Source organism: Dromaius novaehollandiae, chromosome 12 (genome assembly GCF_036370855.1).
Source record: "Dromaius novaehollandiae isolate bDroNov1 chromosome 12, bDroNov1.hap1, whole genome shotgun sequence".
NCBI lineage: Eukaryota > Metazoa > Chordata > Aves > Casuariiformes > Dromaiidae > Dromaius > Dromaius novaehollandiae.
The window spans coordinates 27,243,082-27,255,609 of record NC_088109.1 but is presented as its reverse complement, the minus strand read 5'-3'; the positions used below and the strand labels follow the sequence as shown (position 1 = coordinate 27,255,609).

Below are 12,528 nucleotides of genomic sequence, written 5' to 3'. Positions count from 1 at the left end.
GGGAAGCGCAGGCACTCCAAAGTACAAGGGACTCGGGGACCAGCTCCCAGCCCCGGACACAATGTGTAATCTCCTCCCCTGGGCATCATCTTCAGGCAAACCAACAGCAGGAACCACAGAGATGAGTGCAAAGAATAAAGCAACTGTTTATTGTTTTACTGCGCAGAAACAATAGCTGGAAGCAAGTCTGCCATGGAGCTCAGTGTCAGCATGCTTCCCCTTACCTGTGATGCCTGAAGAGTCATCACTACACCAGCGTCCATCCATCCATCAGGGAAGGGTCATCTCCTGCTGCTGCCCTTGATGTGGCAGGTGTCCGAGTAGCTGACAGCCTACTCCTCTGCTTTTTCCTTCAGGGATAGGATTCAGCTCAGAGATGAGAGGAAAATGCCTGATCTTGCCTGTCTGCACTTCTGCCCTACCCCAGGCTAGAGCCCTGCAAGACACTTCCACAGCTCTCAGCTCACCCGTCACATTGCCAGTCTCCGTGTGATGGGCCTGCGCCATATCAAATCCAGAGCGCAGGTCGGTGTGCAGAGCTGAACGCTGGGTACAGGGGAAGGTTACAAAGCCCAAAGAAGGGTTTGCAGCCTGCTGCTTAGGCTTCAGGGCTTACAGTTTATCTAAGGATTTAGCCCTTTTCCTTTATCAGTAAGTCATAAGCCCTGAACACTAACTGCAGGTCTTGGAACCCTAATAGTTGCCGAGACTTTAAAATTTATGGCTAAGGTTGGATTTTAAATTCTGCGCCCTGATCACTAAACGAGCAAACTGTAAACCCTGACTGATAAAGACTGAGCCCCACAAAAGAAAGGAATAAACTGTAACTCCGGAGTGAGAGACCCTCAACAACAAACTAAACAATAAACCTTAAGTGAAAAATTCCAAACCCTCAGCTTTAAGCAACAAACACCAAAGCACCCATACGCATGAAAACAGTAAAGAGAAGGCAAGGAGTTTTGCCCACAGCTTAAGAAGTTTTCCCTTCCTCTAGAAGCACAGCAGAACGGGAAGACATGCACCAGAATCACGTTACAGCTGCTGTTTAGAGGCTTGGTTTTAGCCACCATTCAAATGTGAGCATGTGCAAGAATCACTCCACAGGACTGCACTAGGCTGCACTTGCACTGAACCTACCTGAAGCACTGCAAGCACTAATTCATCTCCGGGTCAGACAATTAATATTTTTGGTCCTCTCAGCTCCATGGGCAAACATCCACAGCCAGTGACACCAGTGACCACCTAGGGAACAATCACCTCGCACCTCCCAGCACTGCTCACATATGATGCAGCCCAGGACTTAGCTGTGTCCACGCTGCAAGTCAGAGCTCACTCTCCACGGCCAGCCGCGCATCTCCGCAGAGCTCCCAGCTGTGACAAGGCTCCTTCGACTGCCCGACTGGGCTTCGGCACCTGCAAAGAGGCCAGAGCAGTTAGTTAGAGGCCGGGCAACTGCACAGCCCTCCTAGAACTACTCCCTAGTCCAAGGCCCGTAATTGTTCCCACAGTTATGACTGACCCTCCGTGCTGCTTCAGTCACCCTCTCTGGCTCCATTTCATCACAAAGATGTCACAGCAGCTCTCACGGACAGGCAGGCTCGCTCAGGCACCTGGCCGCCTCCAGCCTTTGCTAGATGGTCCTCTGCAGGGAAACTCTGCCTCTGATGGACACTCTCAGAAAGCACCGTCCAGCCAAGGCAGGATAAAAAGTAAGGCCTCCAAAACCTCCAAACCCTGGAGAGATGGAGCTGATGGGAAACTGACTTGTGCTACCAGTACTGTAGATTATGGCTTTGCTGTGTACTACGGTGCTGTTGCTCATACACATGTAACCCCATTTCTCTGCTATAGCAAAGTTACTGTTGTAGCTGGCTCCTGAAAGAAACAGTAACTTGCGAAAACGAAAATCCCAGGTAAGACAGTTGCATACTTAAGACATGAGTTGTGAAGGACCTTTACTCTCAAAGTACAAACAATACTGGAACCTCTGGACTTCAAAGAAGGAAGGTCTAGAAGGTTTAGGGCCCAACACTAATAATGCTAGAAACAGAAATTGTTTGGAGGGACCAGAACAGCAAAGAGAAAGGAGTTCCAAGGAAAGAAACAAGCCAGAAGCTATGTAAATGTTTGCATTCATCAGGAAGCGATGGCAGGGGTGGGGTGGGTGTGCGTGTTGACAGCACAGCATATCCCCTCAGGAAGCACTAAATCAACAACATGGGTTGAGCTGTAGACATAGGGAAGACACCACTTTGCATAAAGGCAGACCTGACAGAAAAGTGGGCTCAATGCCAGCATCGCAATCGCAACTCAAGCTGCACCACGTGACAGCCCTGGCTGCGCGCAGGCAGACAAGAGGCAGTAACTGCAGACCGCGCTGACGAGTAGGACAGACAGCAGCAGCAGCTCCAGACCGCCCTACCGCGAGCGCCTGTCCTAACGCCCAAGGTCTCGGAGCCTCTGCTGCTCTCTGCCTCCGTGACACCTTCCCCAGGAGCCTCTTCGCTGCCTGCCGCGTACCCCACGGCATCTCTAGCCCGCTAGCGCTCCCCCGCTGCACAGCCACAGCCCCGCGCCTCCGCGGGCAGAGTCCCCGCGGAGGTGTCCGACGTGACCCGAACCAGACCGACCGACGGCACCCTCCGGGCGCTGCCGATCACCATCTCTGCCGAGTGCCGACCACCTCTCGCCACCCGCCGCACCAGACAAAACGCAAAGGAACGACAGACCTCCACCTGGACGCGGGGACAGGGGGGAGAACAAAAGAAAAGAGGGGCAGAGAGCTTGGCAGATGGATGGAGGGAGAAAGAAAGAGAGGGACAGAGAGCCGGCCCCAGGGTCTGGGCACTGGACAAAGGAAGAGAAAGAGAGGGACAGAGGGCCACACAGATGGAGGGAGGGCTGCACAGAGGACCGGGGAGCAGAAGAGAGAAAAATGGGGAAGGCGAGGCGGCCAGAGGAACGGCAAGGGAGCAACAGAGAAGGGGGGAGAACCGGAGAGAGGAACGGGGACGGGAAGAGAGGGACAGGGAGCCAGTAGGAGCGATGGGAAGAGGACGAGAACGACGAAGAGCTGGCCAGAAAGGTGGAGAGAGAAAAAGAGGGAGGGCAATTCAGACAGAGAGATGGGACAAAACAGGGGAAAAGAGGGATAGGGAGGCAAATAGATGGATGAGGAGCTGAGCAGAGGGATGGAAATAGAGAGAGATGGCTGGAGGGGTGGACAGAGGGCTGGGAAGGCAAAGAGAAGTACAGGCAGAAAGGCAGACGAGAGCGGCAGACGGATGGGGAGCCGCACGGAAGGACAGCGGGCAGGTACTGGGATAGGAAGAGGAAGAGGACGATGAAGAGCTGGATAGAGCGATAGAGAGCCAGTTAGATGGACGCAGATATTGTCACAGAGATGGAAAGAGTACAAGAGGGATGGGGGAGCTGGGCAGAGGAACGAGTAGCTAAACAAAGGGATGGGGCACTGGACAGAGCCACGGGGAAAGAAAGAGAAGGATGGAGCGCTGGACAGAGGGGCAGGGAGCGGAACCGGATGGATTCCGACAGCCTGGCTCGCCATGCTCTGACTCCACCCCACCGGCTGAGCCCGCAGCGCTCTCTGCGCACCGCTGTGCCCAAAGTCCGCTCGTGGGCCTGCTCACCCGTTTCCCTACGGCTCCGGGGTGTCTGTGGGAGCGAGGGTGCACACACGGGCCCAGGCCGGGGAGGAACCTCGCGTTCAGTCACAGCATTTTACCGTTCCTCGTGCATTAGCCCTTCTCAGATGCTCAACGCCAAACGCCCTCAGCCCGTAACAACTTCAGTACCCGCGGCACCCAGTTTTTCCACGCTCTCAAATCTTCCTTGCTCTTTCCCGTCTTGTTTGAAAACCCTCCCAGACCCCTTCTGTACTTACGTGCTTCCTCAAAACAGCATCACCAAAGTCAACAAAAAGGGCCGAGCTGCATCCCTTCGAGTTGCTGGCCCTCAGAACAGCATCCTGCAAGTGAATCAAGCCACCAAGGTCACTGGGAGATTCTCCTTTTAGAGCTTTCTTCCCCCAAAACTTTAATGATGGCTCCCTAACCTGGGCAAATGCAGAGCCTCCCTTAAGCGCTGCGGCAGTTTTTACTCTGGTGTCCCAAGTTGCTGCTAGGCAGCGAAGCAAGGCAAAGACGGGTGCGGTCACAGCTGACCCATCTAGCCACGAAAATTCTTATTTTAGGCCTCACTGGTCATTCCAGGTAAACAGACCAAAACAGAGCTCCAAACAGACAGGCGAGGCTTCGCACAGACCTCGTGGCCCAGCTAGCAACAGTAAGACTCTGTCTTACTGAAGACTCTGGGCTACCAGTCGCTATCCCCCCCTCCTTTGCCGGTCCATGCATCGCGGCTTATTACCCGCGAGTCCGGTAAGGACGCTGCCGACCTTCCTGTGGCCGAAGCCTCCTCGTCGGGACCGGGCGGAGAACCTTTCTGCTGGCATTTGAATTCTCCTGGAAGCTCTCGACGCGTGATAACTTACAAAGGTCCGAGAGCAGTGGTAGCCTGTAGTTCTTCACGGCAGCACACAGTCGTTCCCCGAGGTCCTGAACGCCTACGATTAACACAGTTTATCAAAACAAAAATACTACTGCTACAGGGTGTAAAGGCAAGCTAAAATTTCCGCAGCCAAAGAAAACCCCTTCGCGTCTGACACAACGAGCCACACGCACCAGCGCCTATAGCTCGAGGCTAGCAACCCCTCCTGGGCGACGTTCTTCTGGCAGGCTGCGGATCTGAACTCCTCCATCTCGCCTAAGAGTCTCCGCTGGGACACAGCAACTTTGCCAGCCAGGGCTCGTTGACGGAGGCATAGTAAAATCCATCAGGGAGGGAGCAAAGCAAAAAAAAAAAAAAACAAACCGAGAAGAAAAAGAAAAAAAGAAAAAGATCAAAGCTCTGCAGAAAATCATAAGAATCCAAAGTTGTTTATAAGCACAAAAGCAGATCCAATATACACACTCAAGCAAGGTAAACGAGAATACGCAAGCCACAAGCACCGCTTCCCCTAACCCCTGTTCTGGGAGCTATGAAGACAGTCGGGCTTGCCGCGAAAGGGAAGTCAGACTAAGTAGCCGCTAGAGATCAACCTCTCGGAAACCTCCTGCGTCCGCGTTTTTGGCGCAACCGTGCTCTGCCCCTCAGTCAATTCAGACGCGCACAAGAAGAGCCACTGCTTGTAACACTTGCACAGCAACTGCCCCCCTGCCCCCGCTCGTTAAGATCAGCGCCCACTGCGCCACTCGGATAGATGATACTCCGCTGTCTCTTCATTTCCCTGACGTGATTACTTTAGAGGGAACTGAATAGATTGGATGGCCCCTGCGCGATCAAAGCTAAAAGTCTCAAAGACGGTTACAGCCCACATCGCTGCTGAACAGTCTTTCTCACAGCCAGAGACTTTTTGTTCCACCCCCAAAGGGGACGTAAAGGTGAGGCGACCGGCACCCGCTTTCCTTTACTGCCGTTTTCTAGCGGTGCTGCTCCCACACAGTCAGCAGATGTGGAAAGCATTACCGAAAAAGGCTTTCCTTGTCCTGGGAATTTGAGGGCAGGAGGTTTTATAGCCACTTCTTCCAGTTCAGTGAAAGCAGAGTCACGTTCCTCGTCCCAGCTCCCTTCCCGACTCCCTCCCAGTACTTTCCACCACGGTCTGCTGACACCGGCAAAGCCACCTTAATGCTGCTGGAGGAAACTAAATCCTCCTACAATTGCTCTAAGCGGGAACCGGTGAGAAGGAGCCTTAATTCCATGAGGCTTCAACCTATCTACTGTCATCCCGTCTCCCCAAAATACCATTGCCAGGTAACCAACCCGGGGCTTGCGCTGATTGAGCCTTCCTGAAATCGATCTCTCAGTTTTACACTTCAGACCCTTCTCTCCCTCCCTTCCTCTTCAGTAGCTCTGGTCACTTGACCACCACTCCCCCAAGATAATAATTTGCTGTCTCGCAGCTCGTGAAGTATGACGCTTCACAGGCACGTAAAGTCACACACATGGAGACACATGTCCGCAGAGCACTTCTCGTAATGCATACAGACCTTCCGTTATACGCTGGCGATCTATTATTCGGATCGCTATTAATGGGGCTCCTTCCTCGCCAGGAGGAACGGGCTTTCCCTTTTTCTGGCAGAGAAAGACAACTTTCACTTGGCTCCCTTGGATTCTATTACTTCAGCTTGCTCACGTTTTTTACTCTCTTCAACCTCAGCCGTGGCAATTAATCTAAGAGAGCATTCGTTCTGTCTTTCCCTTTCCACGTACGCGTGTGCAGTAACAACGCAAAATAGAAACAGCCAAAGCAAAGCTAAGGCAGATACAGGGAACAGCAGCCACAGGGCAGGAACGGGTTACTCAGTCCTCAGCGCTGCCTCGGGGAGGCCAAAATAACTGCTAACGGTCATTAGCCATACTTACCCTAGTTACCCGTGCCAGAACGCCTCCTCCTGTAGCAGTTCCTGGTGATATCGAGGGGCCGCTGCATTCTGGCTTCCTTGTTTCATCCCGTCCCTTCGGTATTAACCACAAGCAAACGCTCGTCCGTCTCTTCTCTTCGTCAGCATTTGCTGTCCTTGGTTCCATCTCTGTAAGGAAGCGATAAACTCGCGTTTTACTTCCAGTGAAACGCTTAGGTTTATGCATGATCTTTTTCTCTTTACCCTGTTTTCTTTTTCCCCCTTTTTTTTCTTCTTCTTTTCCTTCAGGGAAAGGTCTTAATACGGCACTTTGCACCATACGTTGCAGGGTAAACGGTCTGGAAACGTTACACACAGCAATTAGGGCTAGGTTATTAGGCAGGCGGGCACGTCGCCTAATACCTACCTAACGCCATCTTCCACGAAACCTTACTTTTATTCCGCTTCAGTGTTATTGTTACTGTTCGCAAACCCTCGTATGCATGCGCTTAACCGACAACTCTCTCCGTCTTTAACTGTGTGGAAGAACGATAGCCCTCGATTTGCCTGTCTCCCTTTCAGACCTATTACCTTTTTGAGACTGCTCCTAGCTTCCTCTTACTCTTGCATGCTGGCCTCACAGGCGACAACCAAAATGAACCACCGGATCCCCAGGTCTTGCTGCTTCTCTTCGAGATGTCCCCCTTCGGTGGGCTACCCTGCCAAACAAACCAAAAAGACTGCCGAGGCCGCGAGGGTACCAGATTTTCAGACCGCTTCTCCGAGGCTTTCGGGGTGACTGACGTCACCGCTTCGCTTCACGTTACTCACAGCTACCTTCGTCTATTACTTAGGGCTAAACCTGTTTCTGTTTGCAGAGGGGCTTGTTGCTTGTTTAAACTTGACATATAGTCCATAACCTGCTCTGCATGCTCCCTAGTCCCTTCTGCTTTTGCAACACTTGTGGTAATTCAAGGCAGTAATTAAGAGTCCCCATTGCCCCATAGGCTGGAGCGAGACATTGCTGCTGCTCTGAGGAGGTGCCTAAAAGCCACGCTGTTTTCGCTAGCATCACTGGGGCTTCCCAGAGCCCATCGGTGTTCTCTTTGGCTCTTCCCGAGCCTTTTAGGTTTTTTAGGCTATTCCTTAGCCCTCCATTTTAGGGCAATGTTCTCCTTAAGCACTGCGCACAGCACGATTATCCCAGATCAGCCACATCGTGCACACACAGAGGCTTCTGAGAGGCGGCTCAGAAGAAAAGAGAGAAAAGTCTCTTTGTCATCCGCACATTCACCCGTCAACACTCTTCACCAGGAAGTGCTGTAAGTTCCTGTTTCTCTAAAGCGGGACTGAGTCGAGGCGGAGACGCAGATCGCACCCCATCTTTGTTAGAACGCCTCACTGCTGCGGGCACTGGGTCTGGCAGCAGTTTGAGGAATGTTTGGGGCCTTGCACAGAGTGCAGGGGAAGGTCTGGAGTCAGTGACAACATTGCGGCAGGGCTCGGAGGCGTTTTGGGGCCTGTGGGGGTGTTGGGGCAGGATTTGTGGGTGGTTTAATGGCTCTGGGGGGGCTGGTTGCAGGAAGGGTGGGACTCTGCGGGGCCCTCAGGGCAGGGGTGCCATCCCAGATGCGTAGTGAGCACACAGGGGTGCCCTACGTGGCTCTCAGCTCGGCGGGAGCAGCCACCGGTCTCCCACCCCACCAGACAGGGGAGCGGGGCGGGGGGGGGGGGGGGGGGAGGAGAGGAGGTGGAGGGATCTATGAGCTCGCAGAGAACGCCAGAGGAGGCAGCAGGGAACTCCCCAAGGACCCCGCGTCCCAGACGAGAGGAGGCATCAGGCTGCCGTGCCGCTGCTAGAGACATCCAGACCCCCGCGCAGACACCCCCCCCACACTCCTCCAGGCTGCGTCCGCAGGGGCGAGCGCACGCCCCGGCCCGCGCTGGGGAGGAACCGGGGCCCTACAGGCGACACACGCAAAAGGGAGAGTCAGAGCCGCGCTCCGGCAGACCCGGCGCCGCGCAGACCCGGCGCGGCGCGGCCCCCAGCCCGACTCCCCCCCCCCGCCCCGCCGCCTCCACGCAGCGACGGCCCCGGCTGGCAGGACACAGCCCGACACCCGCGGCCACCCGAAGGCGCACGCTCGCCTCACCTCGCCTCACCGCGGCCCCCACATGCTCGACTCCAGCCCGCCTCTGCCCTCGCCCGCCGCCGTCCAGCCAAAACACCCGCCCTGCTCGCCGCCATCTTGCCCGCCGCCGCACCGCGCGTGCGCCGGCCGCCCAGGGCTCGCGCCGCCGCACCGCGCGTGCGCCGGACCAGGACCGCGCGAGAGGGGCGGGGGGAGCGCGAGGGGCGGGGGGAGCGCAGCGCGAGGGGCGGGGGGAGCGCAGCGCGAGGGGCGGGGGGAGCGCAGCGCGAGGGGCGGGGGGAGCGCAGCGCGAGGGGCGGGGGGAGCGCAGCGCGAGGGGCGGGGGGAGCGCAGCGCGAGGGGCGGGGGGAGCGCAGCGCGAGGGGCGGGGGGAGCGCAGCGCGAGGGGCGGGGGGAGCGCAGCGCGAGGGGCGGGGGGAGCGCAGCGCGAGGGGCGGGGGGAGCGCAGCGCGAGGGGCGGGGGGAGCGCAGCGCGAGGGGCGGGGGGAGCGCAGCGCGAGGGGCGGGGGGAGCGCAGCGCGAGGGGCGGGGGGAGCGCAGCGCGAGGGGCGGGGGGAGCGCAGCGCGAGGGGCGGGGGGAGCGCAGCGCGAGGGGCGGGGGGAGCGCAGCGCGAGGGGCGGGGGGAGCGCAGCGCGAGGGGCGGGGGGAGCGCAGCGCGAGGCAGCCCAGACCCGCAATGGCCCCACCCTCGCGTGGTCGCAGCGCCGCGCTGCAGCCGGCCGGCTCCCGCGCGCCAACCGCAGCCCGCCGCGCCACCCCGGCGCTCAGGCCGAGCAGCGAGCGCCCCGAGGCTGCTCTGCCCGCGCCCAAGAGAGCGGCGGGGATCAGCGAGCAGGCGCTGGGGCTGCCCCGGGGAGAGAGCGCCGCGGAGCAGCTCCGAGACGGCACTGCCCGTCCCCGCGCCCCCAGGAAGCACCGAGAAGGAAAAGCCCTCTCGGGAAAAGCGCTCCCGGTCCGTGAGCACCGGGCAGGGGGCACGAGCGCGGCCCCTGCGCTTACCCGTCCCCGAGAGAGCGCAGAATAGCGGCCAACGCGGCGACCGGCAGCGCGCGCGTGTGCGCCGGCTGCCCGCAACGGTCTCCGTACGCAGCGGTGGCCGCCGGCGGCTGCAGTGCTGCCTTGTCGACACGCGAGGGCAGCCGTGAGCGCGCCGGAACGCAATGCGCATGCGCGCCCCCCCTCCCGCGTGCAGTGCCGCCTTTCAGACACGCGAGGGCAGCAAGGAGCAGGGCGCAGCGCTTTCCTGCCCCCCTTGCAAAATACTCGCTAGGCAAAAGTGGCTTGGGCTCCTCCCGAACGCTTACCTGGCTTCATTACTACAGCTATTAGGAACCGAAGTGCATAGCCTTCTAGCAAAGGGAACGACCGTCTTTTCAAAACTTCCCGCGACTCCCCAGAATTGTCACTGCCTTGCATCAGCAGCCAGCTTCTTCCAACCCAGCCGCAAGAAACATTTTGCCTTCCCGGCAGAACTTTCTGCTCCCTGGGGGGTCCAAAGGAAACCCGTCACTCACTACTGTCTGTCAAAACGTACCGGAAGCCCTCAAATACAGGACAAGACGCCTTCTCTAAGGAAGCTGACTACTAGGTCTGCTTCACGGCAGCTTCTCCCCAGTATCAGGGCCCACTCAATAAACAAAATAGGACGAGAAATGTCTTAATCTGCTCCAAGTGCTTTCGTATAAGAGAACAACATCAAAACGAGGTATTATTGCATTTAGCCTCCACTACACGTGCTACCCCAGCGCCACGGACTTGCTTTAAAGCATCAGTGACGTACGCGGTCTGGCAGTAATTAATATTCACAGAATGAATATGCACTCGATCGAGTACGGGTGTTCATAAAAAGCTTTGCCAGTGCGTCGCTAGGTAACAAACCTAGACAAGCAGCTATTTGCCCTGATCCTTCGGCTTACATTTCTTCTGCCGGATGTAGTCAAACGTACCTGAACGCAGTGGCCTTGCGAGGCAGTGACACGGTGTCCGTGGGGTGGCTGTTCCAGGGTCTCTCGGGCTGTTCCAGGGTCCTCGGACAGCAACGGTGCTGGTCGACTTTCCCTTGCGCTGCACAGCAGGACAGCTCCGCACCGTGCCCTCCCAGCACCGCTACTCCTCCCAGCAGCTGCCTAACCGGCCCCAATCCTGAGCAAAGCTACGACCCCCAGGAGCCCGCAGCACCCCTCCTACTCTTCCCGCCCTCCCCATTTCCAAGAGGGACAGCCCCAGCCCCCGGGGACAACCCTGCCTGGTCACGCTGCTGTCCGAAAAGCGGATTCGTTGCCCGCTGTGCACTAAGCCAATAATGACACGCTCAGGAGAGACATTTGCTTATTTATTTCAGAGTTGTGCAAGCCTGGCTGCTCGGTGTTTTCCCCACAAATCAAGCGCAACTTCCCCCCCCCGCCCCGGCTTTCCAAGTAGCATTTATACAAGTTGCAAGGTTTGCAACTTTCCCTCTTACACCGGTTGGTTAGTGATTTACATACAATTCTAATATTGCTTACACACCATTTTAAAACTACGCATGCTCAGGGGAGGGGTCTTCACCCGGGCACAGGTCTTTCTGACCTATGGGCGTGATTTTCTTGTATTATAATGAGGACAGTTCAGTTCGGGGATACCTCGAATTCCTTTGCTAAATCGGCAACGTCTACATAGAAAACAAAACATTTTGATTTACTATTTCTTTAAGGCTTTAGCACTTCTAGCATGGCCTTGATTAAAGAATTATTTCCTCCCAGGAAATGGGGGGGGGGGGGGTGTTCCTCCTCATCTGCCTAGTTTAAACAGCAGGAACACTCTTTCTGAGCTTCCAAGGTTGTCTTGCAACACCATCGGAGATGGAAAACACTTCCTGCCCTGTACCGGGGAAAAACAGGGGCATTCCACTGTCCCCCGTGACCTGTGGGGACTCAGGCGTGAGTGACACACGTCCAGTAAGGAACAGACCCAGCGGGCACTACAGCTCCTGGCCTGCCACGCGGCCACCCGCTGGGAACCCCGCTGGCAGGGACCTGCCGCCGCCGCCCCCCCCGCGGGGCCACCTCGAGAGGCGCAGCATGGTCACCCAGTAGCCCCGCCTGAGAAGACTACACCTCCCAGCATACCGTGCACGCGAGAAGGGCGGCCCGGAAGCCCAGTGCCGGAAGACTACTGCTCCCGGCATGCCATGCCAAGCAACATGGCCGCCCGGAAGCCCAGTGCCGGAAGACTACCGCTCCCAGCATGCCGCGCTCAGAACAAACATGCCCCACCGGAAGCCCAGTGCCGGAAGACTACTGCTCCCGGCATGCCGCGCCGAAAGCTACGGCTCCCCGCAGTCCCGCACCCCAACTCCCGCCCCCCACCCGCAGCGCTGGGGCACCTTTGACCCTCGGCACATTCCGTTCCTTTCCGTCCCGCCCCCCTTCCCCTTCCCCCCTGTCCCCCCGGAAACGGCCGCAGAGCCCCGAGCGCGGCCCCGCCGGCCCCACCACCGGCCCGGGGCTCCCCCGACACCCCCGACACCGGCCCCGCCTCAGCTCCGACACTGCCCCCGCCCCTCCACGACCCTCCTCCCCCCGCTCCCCGACACGCTCCCGAGCTGACACAGGAGACCCCCCCCCCCGCCCCGCGCTCCTCCGACCGCGCAGTAAACCGCACCACAGCCCCGGCGCACCCCCTTCCTCCCCCCGCCTCCGTGGCCCCGGGACGCTCCCAGCCGCCGGGACCCCCGGCACATGCGGGACCCGCAGCCTGCAGCGCGCCTCCCCCGGCCTCGCTCACCTCCTCCGCGGGGCGGCCGCCGGGCTGGGCCCGAAGGGCCGTGCTCCGTGGCAGCTCCGCTGCCCAGCTCCTGCCCCAGCGCCAGCTCCCCCCAACTGCAGCCCCAGCCCCCAAATGTGGGCCTGCCCTTGCCATCAGCCCCACCTGGGGCCTGTCCTGCCACCCAGCTCCCCCTGGCATTCAT

The 12,528-nt window shown here is 58.1% G+C and overlaps 1 protein-coding gene across 4 annotated transcripts; it reads right to left on the bottom strand.

The window, feature by feature from the left end:
• Positions 1–126: 126 nt before the first annotated feature.
• On the bottom strand, positions 127–6,420 carry LOC135329725 (proline-rich protein 36-like). Of its 4 annotated transcripts, XR_010391332.1 has the most exons (4): positions 4,704–6,420; positions 4,390–4,585; positions 3,905–3,988; positions 1,137–1,413 (listed from the first exon to the last, which is right to left on the bottom strand). XR_010391332.1 is itself a non-coding variant. In XM_064519285.1 (2 exons), the coding sequence occupies exon 1, from the start codon at positions 3,566–3,568 to the stop codon at positions 2,657–2,659; it is 912 nt and encodes a 303-aa protein (XP_064375355.1). In that variant the 5' UTR covers positions 3,569–3,879; the 3' UTR covers positions 127–350; positions 1,138–2,656. The 4 variants fall into 4 exon arrangements, 2 of the variants coding, with proteins under 2 accessions (XP_064375355.1, XP_064375354.1); XR_010391333.1 differs by lacking the exons at positions 4,390–4,585; positions 4,704–6,420 and adding an exon at positions 4,076–4,382; XM_064519285.1 differs by lacking the exons at positions 3,905–3,988; positions 4,390–4,585; positions 4,704–6,420 and adding an exon at positions 127–350 and having other exon boundaries at positions 1,138–3,879.
• Between the last annotated feature and the right edge of the window lie 6,108 nt (positions 6,421–12,528).

Excerpts from the sequence above, each read along its gene's own strand:
- LOC135329725 (XM_064519285.1), bottom strand. The coding sequence starts at position 3,568 with ATGGCGAGCCAGGCTGTCGGAATCCATCCGGTTCCGCTCCCTGCCCCT.